This window comes from Mercenaria mercenaria, chromosome 12 (assembly GCF_021730395.1).
Source record: "Mercenaria mercenaria strain notata chromosome 12, MADL_Memer_1, whole genome shotgun sequence".
NCBI classification, from domain to species: Eukaryota; Metazoa; Mollusca; class Bivalvia; order Venerida; family Veneridae; genus Mercenaria; species Mercenaria mercenaria.
The window spans coordinates 21,368,177-21,381,826 of NC_069372.1; the positions used below are offsets into that span (position 1 = coordinate 21,368,177).

General features: G+C 34.3%; 1 protein-coding gene across 6 annotated transcripts in view; it reads right to left on the reverse strand.

Moving 5' to 3' along the window:
* The window catches only part of LOC123533590 (sphingomyelin phosphodiesterase 4-like), a 44,891-nt gene continuing 31,241 nt past the window's right edge, over nucleotides 1-13,650 (reverse strand). For all 6 annotated transcript variants that reach the window (XM_045315296.2, XM_045315294.2, XM_045315292.2 and 3 more), the window contains 9 exons: nucleotides 12,179-12,269; nucleotides 11,634-11,731; nucleotides 10,931-11,054; nucleotides 9,468-9,507; nucleotides 8,320-8,480; nucleotides 5,446-5,664; nucleotides 4,522-4,698; nucleotides 2,868-2,996; nucleotides 1-1,733 (listed from right to left, as the gene is read on the reverse strand). In XM_045315296.2, coding sequence (XP_045171231.2) covers nucleotides 1,407-1,733; nucleotides 2,868-2,996; nucleotides 4,522-4,698; nucleotides 5,446-5,664; nucleotides 8,320-8,480; nucleotides 9,468-9,507; nucleotides 10,931-11,054; nucleotides 11,634-11,731; nucleotides 12,179-12,269 — 1,366 coding nt within the window. In that variant the 3' untranslated portion in view covers nucleotides 1-1,406. The remainder of the gene's footprint in view (nucleotides 1,734-2,867; nucleotides 2,997-4,521; nucleotides 4,699-5,445; nucleotides 5,665-8,319; nucleotides 8,481-9,467; nucleotides 9,508-10,930; nucleotides 11,055-11,633; nucleotides 11,732-12,178; nucleotides 12,270-13,650) is intronic.

The following is a 13,650-nucleotide window of genomic DNA, read 5'->3' on the forward strand; positions in this document are numbered from 1 at the left end:
TTATCTTCACAATCTTTTATTTACTTCACATACCATTAGACTGATTAAGCATATACAGAGAGGGTACTTTATATCAATTTTGATAAGAGGGATTATATGTTTAGTCTAGAAATTTCCATAAAAAAAATCTTACTTATGCCAGCACTAAAATCCATGCTTCTTTTAATTATACTTATTGCTAAGGTTGTAAATATTTTAGTAATCTTATATTTAAACGTATTTAAAAGTATATATTCAAGAAACAGATTCATGATTAACTTATTTTATTTTATTAAATTAATTAAAGGAATCAGAAAGAGGTTGTATTGTCAAATTAAATCTTCCTTCCATTATCACTGTTTGACAAAATGTTAAGTCGCGAAAACATATGACAAATTATCCAGTAAAAAATCTAACCATCAATCTCTAATTATCTTATCTTTTTGTTTTTGGATTTAACACCGTTTTTCAACAGTATTTCAGTTATGTAACAGGCGGGTATTATCTTATCTTGTTACATGTTATATCAAAAATAAACAGCGCAATATGATATTTTATAGCAAATTCTGAGTGTTATCCTAACCTGGCACAATGTGGGTCAGTTTAGCAAAAGCATGAAAATTGCGCACCCACATTGTCAAAGTAAGAAATCGTGTTATCTATTTAAACTTTGCATGTCAGTAAAATGTGAGAAATGTTGTTTCTTTAACCCTTACCCTGCAAAATTTCTATAATGAACTCGTCCATCTTTCAGTTTGGACAGTGCCATTAACTGTTAAATGAGGTGCTTACTAAAAAGAAACTGACTGAATGGCGAACAGTGCAGACCATGATCAGACTGCATGGATGTGTAGGCTGATCTTGGTCTGCACTGGTTGCAAAGGCAGAAGCACTTGCCTTCAGCAGGCTAAAGGTTAAGTGATTTTCATCCACAATGTTACATCACCTGTGTGTCACTTTAAGGACAGAACGATATGTACTGAATTCAATAAGATGAAAACCGAGAAAAGAAGCATATGGTGCTATTACATAAGACAAACATGATAGAAAGTGACTACTAAGCTTTAAAGCTTCAAAATATTTATAACAAAGATGATACATGACATAGTGGGTCTCCCCCAACAAACTCGATAGTTCTTGAACACATACTTGGCTTTTGTACACATCACCACCACAGGTATTAAAAAGATTTAAAAAAAAGATCCTTTTTTTAATAAATTATTATATGCTGCAATGTCGTAACTGTACATGGTCTAAAAAGCAGATATAAAAGTTTTTGGGAGGCATCAAAAGCTATCTGCGTCACTTATTGGTATTCAAAACTCCTCTGTTAGATTCAAAACTGTTTTATTTGATTTAAAACTCTTGTTTGATTCACTGTTTTCAATAATGAAGACTGCTTTTCCATAGGAATTTTTTCCATTCCTTCAGTTTTCTATCCTCTCCTCTGGTATTGTCAAAGCTCTGAATAATCCGTACACAAGAACACAAAGTAACAACACGATCATATAACCTACTGGTCCAAATCCAAAACTGAATCTCAAGAAAGCATACATTAAACCTAGATATAGCAATGTTTGATAACTGGCAAGATATCGTAGGCTTAATCTTGGTGTACGAAGTGTCTGAATTGTTTCTCGGCTCATTGGAGAACTGGGAATCTTTGACGGAGACAGTGGAGCAGCAAAATACACTTGTGACATTTTGCCAATAATGTCATCTCTCTGGTATAGATTCAGAATTTCATTCTGAAACTGAAATGAAAAGAAAACACGTGTTACTACAGTAAAATTGGTGGAGTCCAGGACAATTTCCAAATTTCTATAAAAAAAAATTGGTGGACGATTTTCCAAATGTTGCTACAAAAAAAGTGGCGGACAATTTCCACACAGAATATCTATTGGGTAGCAATTAACAATGAAAACAACAGCTGTCACTAATGGTGACAAATGCCCCCGCAGTGCCTTGACCTTTGACCTGATGATCCCAAAGTCAGTAGGGGTCGTGTACACAATAAGTACTATCAGCATGTGAAGTTTGAAGGTCCTGGGTGCAGTGGTTCGCGAGTAAAGTGTCTTCATGCAAAAAAGTTAACCTTGTGACGAACTAACGAACGGACGGCGGGACAGTTGAAAACTAATATGCCCCCCATCGGGGGCATAAAAAGTTAAATTTCACTCTGCCTCAGATAAGGTTTTAGTTGACCAACTAAAAGTATAACAATGATGGACAAGATCACTTGCAATCTGGGTAATCTTTTTAATATTCTTGTCCGAGTATGCTTAAATTGAAACAACTGTGTAATTTTGCTAGTTTCAAACAGGTTCAAAGCCAGTGAACAACAAGTTTCCAAAATGCAACAGAGATGGACGGAGAATTGCTTTGGATGCAATGTCATTGCTCAGGTCTTCAACAATAATGACTTTTGTCTAGACAGTAGGCTTAAAGTGAAAACCTCTGGTTTCAAGGTTTTGAAATCAGTTTTTTGATACCAGTCTCAGAATGCAGCTCTACCATTAGTCAATTTTCAAATTGTGCTCAGAAACAACCAATCAGATGTTGGGAATTCACAGACTGGTACCAATCAGATGTTGGGGAATTCACAGACTGGTGTCAAAACAGATTTATAACCTTGGACTGTAGATATGCAGTACTTCTCTCACACTGCTAAGCTAAGCTAAGCAGAGCATACAGGAAGAACTGTGACATGCTGTTTTAAAGAATTTAATTATTTTTTTTACTTATAAGTCTGCTTAGTATTTGTGATGACTGGCTTCTAGATGTGATAATTTAACTGGCCTGCTATGTGCAAAATTATTAAATGAATGACATTTCCAGTATTTGTCCACACTTAATGAAAAAAAAAGTTAAGAGCAAAAATATTTTACCATTTTGTTAATGCAGGCTGACAGACGGTACAATACTCTAACCAGTGTACTATTTTCAAAGCTTCTGATTGGCTGAAGATCTGGATCTCCGTTATAGCCTATTTCAAACTTCCGCAAACCATTCATTAGCTACAAAAAAAGAAAACTATCATATACAAACAAGCATATCTTTGATATCCAACTTGTTATTAGGTCTATATCTGAGATAATTTAGAAAACTCATCAAGCAATTCATGAGAATTAGTTTTTGATATCATACCAGATTTATATCAGACTTTGAAAAGTTTTTTTATTTTAAGCAGTTTTGTTTGTTTTGGGTTTAACACCATTTTTCAACAGTATTTCAGCTATGTAACAGCAGTTAACCTAACAAGTGTTCCTGGATTCTGTACCAGTACAAACCTGTTCTCCACAAGTAACTGCCAACTTCCCCACATGAATCAGAGGTGGAGGACGAACGATATCAGACACAATGTCTTTTAGCAAATCGTCAAGGAGAACATACACCCACTCAGGGCTCAAACTCATGACCCCGCAATCAGTAGATCTGCGCTCTCCCTATTGAGCTAAGCGGGCGGGCATTTTAAGCAGTGGTCTTCTAAGTCAATGCAATCAAACAAAACTATTCTGGACCTTGTGTCCCGAGTTGCTTGCTTTGCACATCATCTTGGTCAGGTAAATAATTGATGTAAGTTTCATGAAAATCATCCAAGTGGTTTAGACAATATGGAGCAGACAAGAAGTTAAGCTATTTGATTTTTTACCTCCCAAGTATGATCTTTACCTTTGAATTTTTTACCTTGGTTATGCCCTATGCAAGTCATCTTCATGAGTTAAAAATTGATATTAGTTTTAAGAAAATCTTCTAAGCCCTTTAGATAGTATGGCAGGGACACCAAGTTAACCTTTTTGACCTTTGACCTCAAAGTGTGACCTTGACCTTGGAGCTACTGACCATATCCAAGTTGGATATGCTTGTTTTCTTCATGAAATTAACAATCAATGCTACATAGTATAATATGAACATCTTTCCAGTGGTTAAGAAGATATGGAAAAGACAAGATGGAATGATGTGGAAACATCAGTTCAAGGATGATACAGACCAAGTTTGGTGATGATAAATCAAGCCATTCATATGATGGATAATTTTTAAAAGAAATCTATTTTCAGCTCTGGTGAAGTGGAGTAGAATCATTTTAACAAAACTGGGATATTTCCTTCCAAAGATGCTAAAGACCTAGTTTGTTCATGGTGCCATTTAATAGACTGAGTCCAAGGGACTTTTTCGCTAGAATCATAACTGTGACTTCTGAAACACACACAAAGTCACACAAAGTCAGTAACATGCGGTCATGTATATATGTATATCAAAGCCTGAATAATTCAACAAGCTTGTATATATTAAGACATAGAAAGGAAAACATAAGCAGAAATCACCTTTTGCAACAGGAAAGACCAAAACACTAAATGCCCTAAAAAGTTTTTGGGGTCAGTACCATTTTGATGGGTCAATCAGGGCACAACAAACAAACACTTTTTTAAATTGTTCCTAATCAGAATCCATTATTTATTGCTTATAATGTAAAAAGAAATCCTACACATATGCCTATAAAATATTTAATCCTAAGCTACCCAATATCTATATTTAACAAACCTGAAATCTGCCCATTGGTGTCAGTTGTGGTCCATTTCTAGTAAATTCACAATCCGGGGTTCTAGGCACTGAAGTCGATAGTGTTGTGTTAAGAAATGACGACTGGTCCCCAGCATGTAGAGTATGACCATGACCCATGCCGGGAGAATGTGGCATTGTCATATCAGTAGGTTTCAACTGCAAAACAGTTTGTTCAATAAGAAATGTACCCTATACTAACTTTTCATAGATTTTCACATCATTATATAACAAGAGCACCACCTGCTGGTGCCATTGCTCGTCTGCAAGTGCTGGACAATATGTAAGAAAAGAGTTATAGTTCAGATTTTCTAAGAACAAAAAAGGGCCGTAATTCTGATAAAATGCAGGTTAGAGTTATGGTTCTTTGCCTACATAGTCATCTAATGATGATAAAGAAGTGTGCAAAGTTTCAAAGCTGTAGCTCATCGTTTTTGAGAAAAGGTGTACCTTAACAAAAATTTTAACCAAAAAACTCAAATTTTCTAAGTACAAAAAGGACCATGATAATCCTGACAAAATACATATTAGAGTTATAGTTCTTGGCCTACAAAGTCACCTAATAATGATTATAGTTTTTGAGAAAAGGTGGATCTAAACAAAATATTAAAGTGACGACAATACCTCGTAGATTTTTTTTTAAAAATCAGACAAACTAACAATTACAATACTGTAACATTTCGAGCTGTGTGTAAGCAGTTACACTGAGACGACTATGTTCCATGCTGTGTGAAGCAGCAATAAGAGTTCAGATGCAATTTTATTTACACGCAACTGCTGCACAATATGAAACTCTTTTTTACAAATCCTAAACAAATATAAACATTATCTGTTTTCTGATATATTTCATTGCATCTTTCAAATCCATTGTATCGCTCGTATCACTGTAAATAGAAATTTACTCACTGAGAATAGATGGTATAAATTGCTAGCTGCCTGGTCAAGGTGTAACACCAACTTCTTCACCTCTGTAATGCTCATATCACCATAGGCTTTTGTCGTGTCCTCAAAAAGCGAGGAGAAATCCAACCAGGACGCAAGACCAGACTTCTCCGCCTTCTTCTCCGGTTGCTGGGCACTTAAAACGGTCTTTGCTGTGTGTATTTGTTGTAATAACTGTTGAACCTGGAAGCAGAAATAATGAAACAGAACTGTTACGAAGAATAAGATAAGACAAAGTTCCGTAGTGAAACTCATCAAAAGGCAATAACCTTTTGCAAGGCAATGATACTGAAAACTACACTGTCTGTTCAAGAAGGCTGACCAAAACCATCAAAGGGCAGTAACTACATGAAAAATCATTACATCATGTTCAAACACACATAACAGTTATTACTGATTTGAAGTTTCATCAAAATTTACTTGTTTAACCTTTACCTTGCCAAATTTCTAAAATGGACTAGTCTATCATTTAGTTTGGGCAATACCATTTATTATATGAGGGGTGTTCACTGAAAATTTACTGACTGGATAGCCAAAAGTGAAGACCATGATCAGCCTACACAGATGTGCAGGCTGATCATGGTCTGCACTGGTCGCAAAGGTAAAATCACTTGCCGTCAGCAATAACTCTATGGAAAAGCATCTAACTAGAACAAGGCCAAGACATGTGCAAATGCAAGTTTTTCAAAATTCAACAATTTAGGGTAAGTGATAACATGACTTTTGTAACCAAAATCTTCAAAATTAGTATCATTATTCAAAATTGTCTGATGCGAAAATAAGACAATATGCTGTTACTGCTATGAAGTTTCAATTTAGTGAGCTGCAGCAGCTTCATAATGTAGAAGCAATGACTAGACTCCTTGATGGACAGATGGAAAGATACACATATAGATGGATAACAAAACAAGAGGGTCACTGACCCTAGAGCACTCATCTGTGTACATGGCTTCCAGTGTGTTTGTATGATGTAATGGTACAAGTACAGAGTTAGGTTTCTTCTATGTCAGCCTATATTATATATATGTCACATACATTTTTGAACCTAGGGCAATAATTTGAACAACTACGGTAGACAGTACAACTCTGACATCACACGCTAAATACCAAGGCTCTAGCTATTATTGATTCAGAGAAGAAGATTTTCAAATTTCTTATATATAAACCCACAGTAAGTACATGTTGCACACGGGTGTGGCCATTTTTGACCTTAGGGCAATAATTTGGACAATAATGGTAGAGAGTCAAACCCTTATATAACAGGCCAAATATCAAAGCTCTAGGTTAAAATATTTTTAAAGTCTGATAGCTGAAAACCTATTTTTAACCAAAAGGACCCGTATGTTCAATGAACCATAACCATTTGAACAACTCTGAAAGCAGACTACCCAGAGATCATTTGTGTAAAGTTTCATCAAAATCCATTCAGTGGTTTTGGAGATGTTGTTTAAAGAAACTGTTGATGAAAAGTGACCACCCTCTGGCGGCCATGTTTTTTGACGAATCAGGAAAATTTGAACAATATTTGTAGGTCACACAATGACAATTTGTGTAAAATTATTTTAAAATCGGGCCAGCAGTTTCACACAAGAAGATTTTCGAAGTTTCTACTATATCCCCAATTCCTGTATCTTCGTGCCTTCCTATATCTTCGTGCCTCTGTCATTTACATGCGCTGCTAGTTCGTGCAAAGTTCTGACGTCACTAAATTGTGTTAACATAATAATCACATGGTATTTCGTAAACAAAGAAGGGAAAATGCATAAAAAACATGTAGTTTGCCTTTAATCCACATTAATTAAATATCTATCATTGAAAATGTGTAGCTGCTTACAAGAAAACCATGTACAATGCAATTATTTTTAAAATATCCAAATTTTCATTTCCAAAACTTCTGACAGTTTTATTCCAAGGTCATTGCCAATTCTCCTAACCTAATTTCATCGAAGGGGGAAATTTCCATGCTTGAATGACATAAGCGACCCAAATAACACAAGTGGCACGATGATATAGGAAAATGGCAGCCATGACTTAGGTTACACACATGGTTGAAACATCATGAGATTTCACAATGACTGTTTAGGATATCCAAACAAAAAAGTTTGCATGATAAAGATAAAAGGTTTATCTTCAATATCATATATACAGTTTTGAATGTATTTTGCCTAATTTTGGGATTTAAATGGGGGAATAAGTAGGGGGCACGAAGATACAAGAGAAGGGCATATACATATAGGGAAAAGTGACCACACCCTGGTGGCCATGTTTTTTGATAAAATTTGGTAGAAAGTGACATAAGGACTATTTGTGTGAAATTATTTCAAAATCGGACCATAGGTTTAGGAGGATATGTCGTATGAAGATTTTTCTATTTTTAGCTCTGGCGGCCCATATGTGCAACCAAGCAGAATGGTTTGAACAACTTTGGTAGAGGACCACCCAAGGAACAACAAAGTTTAATCAAAATTCATTCAGTGGTTTTGGAGATGTCGTTTAAACACAACTGTTGACAACGGAGAGACGGTTGCACAACAGACACAGCGTGATCACAATAGTTCACCATGAGCACTTTATGCTCAGGTGATCTAAACACATAACACATGTTGTATTCACTAGTAGTTATCTTGTTGAACAGAAAGTTTTAATCAACTGTTGAGCTAATATTCACCATCCATTAAAAACAAAGGAGCTAATTCTCTGACTGCTTCATGAATATTGGCCGACTTTGGATATTGATATTACATGTACAACCATATTCAATTATATTTCTATACTTGAAATCGTTGTGTTCTGATAACAAATTTTAAGAAACAATATTATTAATCTGTAATTACAAACCTCTGTCTCAGTTTCTCTGCCAAACATGTTAATATAGTGAAATTCTGGTCTCTCAAGTTCAGAAATCTGGAAGCGTAACAGAGTGCTCAGTTCCGGAGCTATATAACTCCCGCCTAGGTCCTGCAGCTGCTTGTATGCCAAGGGATACATCATCTTCTCCGCTATTGGTATAAAGTGTAAGCATTTTCAAATAAATGGTTGCTCTGGATAATTTATTAATAAATCTGTTTAAGGAAGTGGACCGATAATGACACTTGGCAATATCAGTATGATTACGTCATCTCCTTATGCTATTCAGCATTCTTGAGAAATGAATTTTTTTTTTTCGGTGTTCATGCGAAATGAGCGACAGAATAGGATCGGCAAATCCATGAATTGCGCTAGTGATTCATATTTAATTTGCCGATCCTATTCTGTCGTTCATTTCGCATGAACACTGAAAAAAAAGTTTTATTTCTTATATTTACATTATATTTCCTTTCCATTTTTAAACATGATAATATTATAAATTGCACACATTTTGTTGCATTTAACATTAAAATCAGCTTCCCAGCCATTCTGTTCACCAGACGGAACAACTGCGATGTCATCTAAGGAACGTTCTTCCTGACTATATGCGGATGTCGTCAAAACAGTGGTACATTATTATCAAGTAGCACTGAAACATTCGCGCCTTTCTTTTTGCTGTTCATACGAAATAAATGTCATAATTTTCAATGGAAAAAGAGTAGGGCGAATGTAATTATTCTGATGTACATGTAGGTGAACGTGCATAATATTTTATGACTTTCCATAAAAAATGGAGAATGCTGACATCGTAAACAGAGGGTACATAATCTGACGATTGTCATTTCAGGTCCACTACCTTAAATAGAATCCAAGTCAAGGACTTCTGATGTTGTATACAAACTTCATAATTCATACGAGTAAGATCAATACATTTTATGTAACAACAGAAATTGTCATATTTACAAGCATTCGCAGAGGACTTATATAAACTTGTTTCCTTCCGAGTTCAGGAACTCAATAAATTCCGCTTACATAAATGAATATTAAGGAACGTACAATTTATGTCAACAATTTCTTTACTTACCAGTCAAGATAATAAAGAATTTTAACGTAAACTTTTATACACATAAAGTGCTTACCTTCACGTAACAACTGTGGCAGATTGGTTAAATTCAGAACCTGCAAGTATTTTGAGATACTGTAAAACCGTTGAAATTTGTAGAGGACCATTTTTTTTCATTTCTGATCTTTTTTGAGGTTGATTCAATCCATAAAATTAAAGCCTCAAACAAAAGTAACATTTCCATTTATCATATGTTTAAAATTTGAAAATCAATGTCATGTTCAACTTGGCTAAAGTCAAAAATTGTTTACCAACAAAACTACCGGTATGCTTTGTCCATTTACCAGAACTTTTGATAGAAAGTAACAATAAACACAAGAAACAAGGAAATTCCCCGAAAACAAGGTTTTTCAAACATTTTCTATTTTTAGAAACATTGACTTAACAGTCACCTTGACCTTAGTGGCAATTTAATAATGACTAAGCTTTACAATATAAGTTTAAACTTGTTTTGTTTTCCCGTGTTTTAGGATTCTCCACAAGTAACTATCAACCTTTCAACATCAGTCAAAGGTGGAGAATGAATGATTTCTGACATATGTCTTCTCTCAAATCATCACCTGAGGATCAAATCCACAAGCCCACAATCCATAGATTTGAGCATGCATATATCCTTAAAGGAAATCTACAACCAGTAAAATACTTCAAATGTCTAAAGCTTCACAACATGATACATTTCTACAAAGAATACATGATTATGATGCCTTTACTGGCAGCTATAGATCCATAGCATAAACTGTATACACTTTTTGCATAGCATAAACTGTATACACTTTTTGCATAGCATAAACTATACACTTTTGCATAGCATAAACTGTATACACTTTTTATATAACATAAACTATACACTTTTGCATAGCATAAACTGTATACACTTTTTGCATAGCATAAACTGTATACACTTTTGCATAGCATAAACTGTATACACTTTCTAACCTTTTCTAGCATAGCATAAACTGTATACACTTTTGCATAGCATAAACTGTATACACTTTTTGCATAGCATAAACTGTATACACTTTTGCATAGCATAAACTGTATACACTTTTGCATAGCATAAACTGTATACACTTTTTGCATAGCATAAACTGTATACACTTTTTGCATAGCATAAACTGTATATACTTTTGCATAGCATAAACTGTATACACTTTTGCATAGCATAAACTGTATACACTTTCTAACCTTTTCTAGCATCTATAACAGTTTTAGAAAAGTTTTAGAGTTCATTAGGAGTATCTGAATGGTAAATAATTTCATTTTATCAAGTATTTTTTGGTAATACATGTACTCCTTTTATAGTACAGGCTCTAATAAGTTTCCTGTTTATGCATACATCAAACAATCACATACAACATTTTCATTGAAATTATTTTGAAAATGGACCAGCTAGCAACCAAAATTCTGCACAACTATATGCATTGAAAGAACATTATCAAATCTGAATACAAATTTCAAACACACTGGGACTAAATTTACCTTGGCTACTCTGAAGACAATATAAGCATTTGTTATAGATGTTAGATGCATTCTCTTTGCTCTCTGTAGAAACTCCTGGAACAATGCTGTATAAAACAGGAAATTGTCTCGTATAAACGGAAACCTGCAAATACAAAATAGGAGTCACTCAACAAATGTAGTGAACTATAGTGATGAGTCATGTAGGTATGACTCATCCCTCATTCTCAATTTGTACAATCTTAAAAGCATTAAGGATGTTGTCGATAGTTCAGAGATACTACATTTGGTCCTTGGCCTTGTACAATACTTAAGATGCAGGGTTAGATCTAGGTCAGGTTGCATGTGTCCGCTGATATGTTTGTATGGTATATCTCTCGGTATGATATGGCATTTTGTATTAAACAATAAAATATTAGTTTGTTGCTATGTTTGTTGTGACGTATATTTACCAAAATGTCATATTGTTGTAAGAATTCAGACTTGCCATTCAAAACAGGATATTGTCACAGATAAATGGAATTCTGCAAATACGAATGTCCTATTAGAGGATATCAGACTTTTGAAATAACATGTCTTTGATGACTTTCAGAAATAACAAGAATATGACCGAAGACTCAAGTCCCTTTCAGGAAGGTCCATTTGTCATATTTGCTAACATACGAACCAAGATTTTACACTGAAACTTAACCAAAGTTTTCCTTTAATGTAAAATATCACTTACCACAAATCATTCACTTTGTCTGAGTCTTTGGTTTGATGAACAGGCCCTGGTTCTATGTAGCGCCATGGTTGGATGTAAGTTAACCATGTTTCTAGCATCTAACAAGAAATTAATTCATTACTTCAGTTCTGTTTGGTTTATCAGTTTAAATTATAAATGCTGTTTTTCAGCAGCATGCAGCGGCATAGCTAAGACTTATTTGAATTAAACACACAAGAAAGTCATGAGGAGTTGGAAAATATCTGAAATTCAAGAGGTACTGTAAGATCATTAATATTCATAAGGGACTCATCTTTTCTGAATTTCATGGTTACATCCATAAAATAAAATCCACATGAACAAATAAAAATGCCAGTTATTTTATCTTCAAAGTTGAATTCCATGAATTTGTATCCCAACGAAATAGCAGTTCTGGACAAAACCATAAAATATCCTCTGCACAAAATTAAATAATTTGTTAGTATTTGTTTAAGCAGGTCTCTATATTAATCTTTAAATAACTACAACATGTCGACACATATGAAGACTATGTTTGAGCTAGTTACCAGTCTAAAGGACGAGTCAAGTGGCCATCTTTCAAACCCATGTTTCAGAAATCCATACACCTTCTTCTGTAACACTGTTGGCAGCAGTGATCTGTAATAGTACTATTACTTATAATTTACATATATATTTAGAAATCTACTATTACTTATAAATTACAAGTATATTTACTATAACTTACAATTTTTATTGGTATATAGAACTAACATTCATTTTCAATTATCAAGGGAAAATAACGATGTCACTATCATATGACACATGCCCCCTTGACAATACTTCACAGAATAATAAAAAAATAATAATAACTAGAAGATGCTTTTGTAAACAAGAGCTGTCTGTTGACAGCGTGCGCGACTATTCGAAGCACTGATAGAAGTATAGGGTCAAAATATTACCTGAGATTTTCAGACAAAAGAAAAGGAACAGATAAGACAATTTAAACAATGTACCTGCATTTATGAATTTGGATAAGTTTTGCACTATAATGCAATGTGTGACCATGTTGGTAAGCAAGTGTTCAAAGTGTCAAAGCCATATATCAAACAGCTGATAGACAAAACATCGAATGGTATGCGAAACCTAACTAATTTCTATGTCCAGAAAAGGGCCATAACCAAGCTCAAGTCCTTGTCCTAGGGAAGTAGACTATGAAGGTAAACAAGTGGTCAAAGTTTCAAAGCCATATGACAAACAGGTTAGGCATGATATAGATATGTACGAAAAGCTTCACTGATTTACAAGTCCAAAAAAGTGTCATAATTTAGCCAAAACAGTTGACAGAGTTCTGTACTCTTGCCTACAGATGGGAATCATGGTGATAAACAAGTGTTAAAAGTTTCAAAGTCACATGTCAAATAGCTTTGAAAAAACGTTGACTTGTATGAAAACTAAACCAATTTCCAAGTCCAAAAAGCGTCATAATTCAGCCAAAATAGTTGACAGAATTATGTACTCTTGCCTACAGATAGAGACTGTTAAAGTGATAAAAGTTTTAAAGCCATATGTCAAACACTTTACACAAAATGTGAACTGGTATGAAAAACTTAACCAAGATTTCCAAGTTAAAAGGGGCCATAATTCAGCCAAAATCCTTGATAGAGTTATGTACTATTGCCTACAGATTGAAATCATGACGATAAAGAAGAGTTCAAAGTTTGAAAACCACATGTCAAATAGTTTTGACAAAACATGGACTTGTACGAAACTGAACCAATTTCCAAGTCAAAAAAGGGTCATAATTCAACCAAAATAGTTGACAGAGTTATGTACTCTTGCCTACAGATATAAATCATGATGATGAACAATTGTTCAAACTTTCAAAGCCACATGTAGAATAGTTCTGACAAAACATGGACTTGTACACAAATTGTACCAATTTCCAAGTGGAAAAAGGGCCATAATTCAGTCAAAATAGTTGACAATGTTATGTACACATGCCTACAGATAGAGACTGTTATAATAAACAAGTGATAAA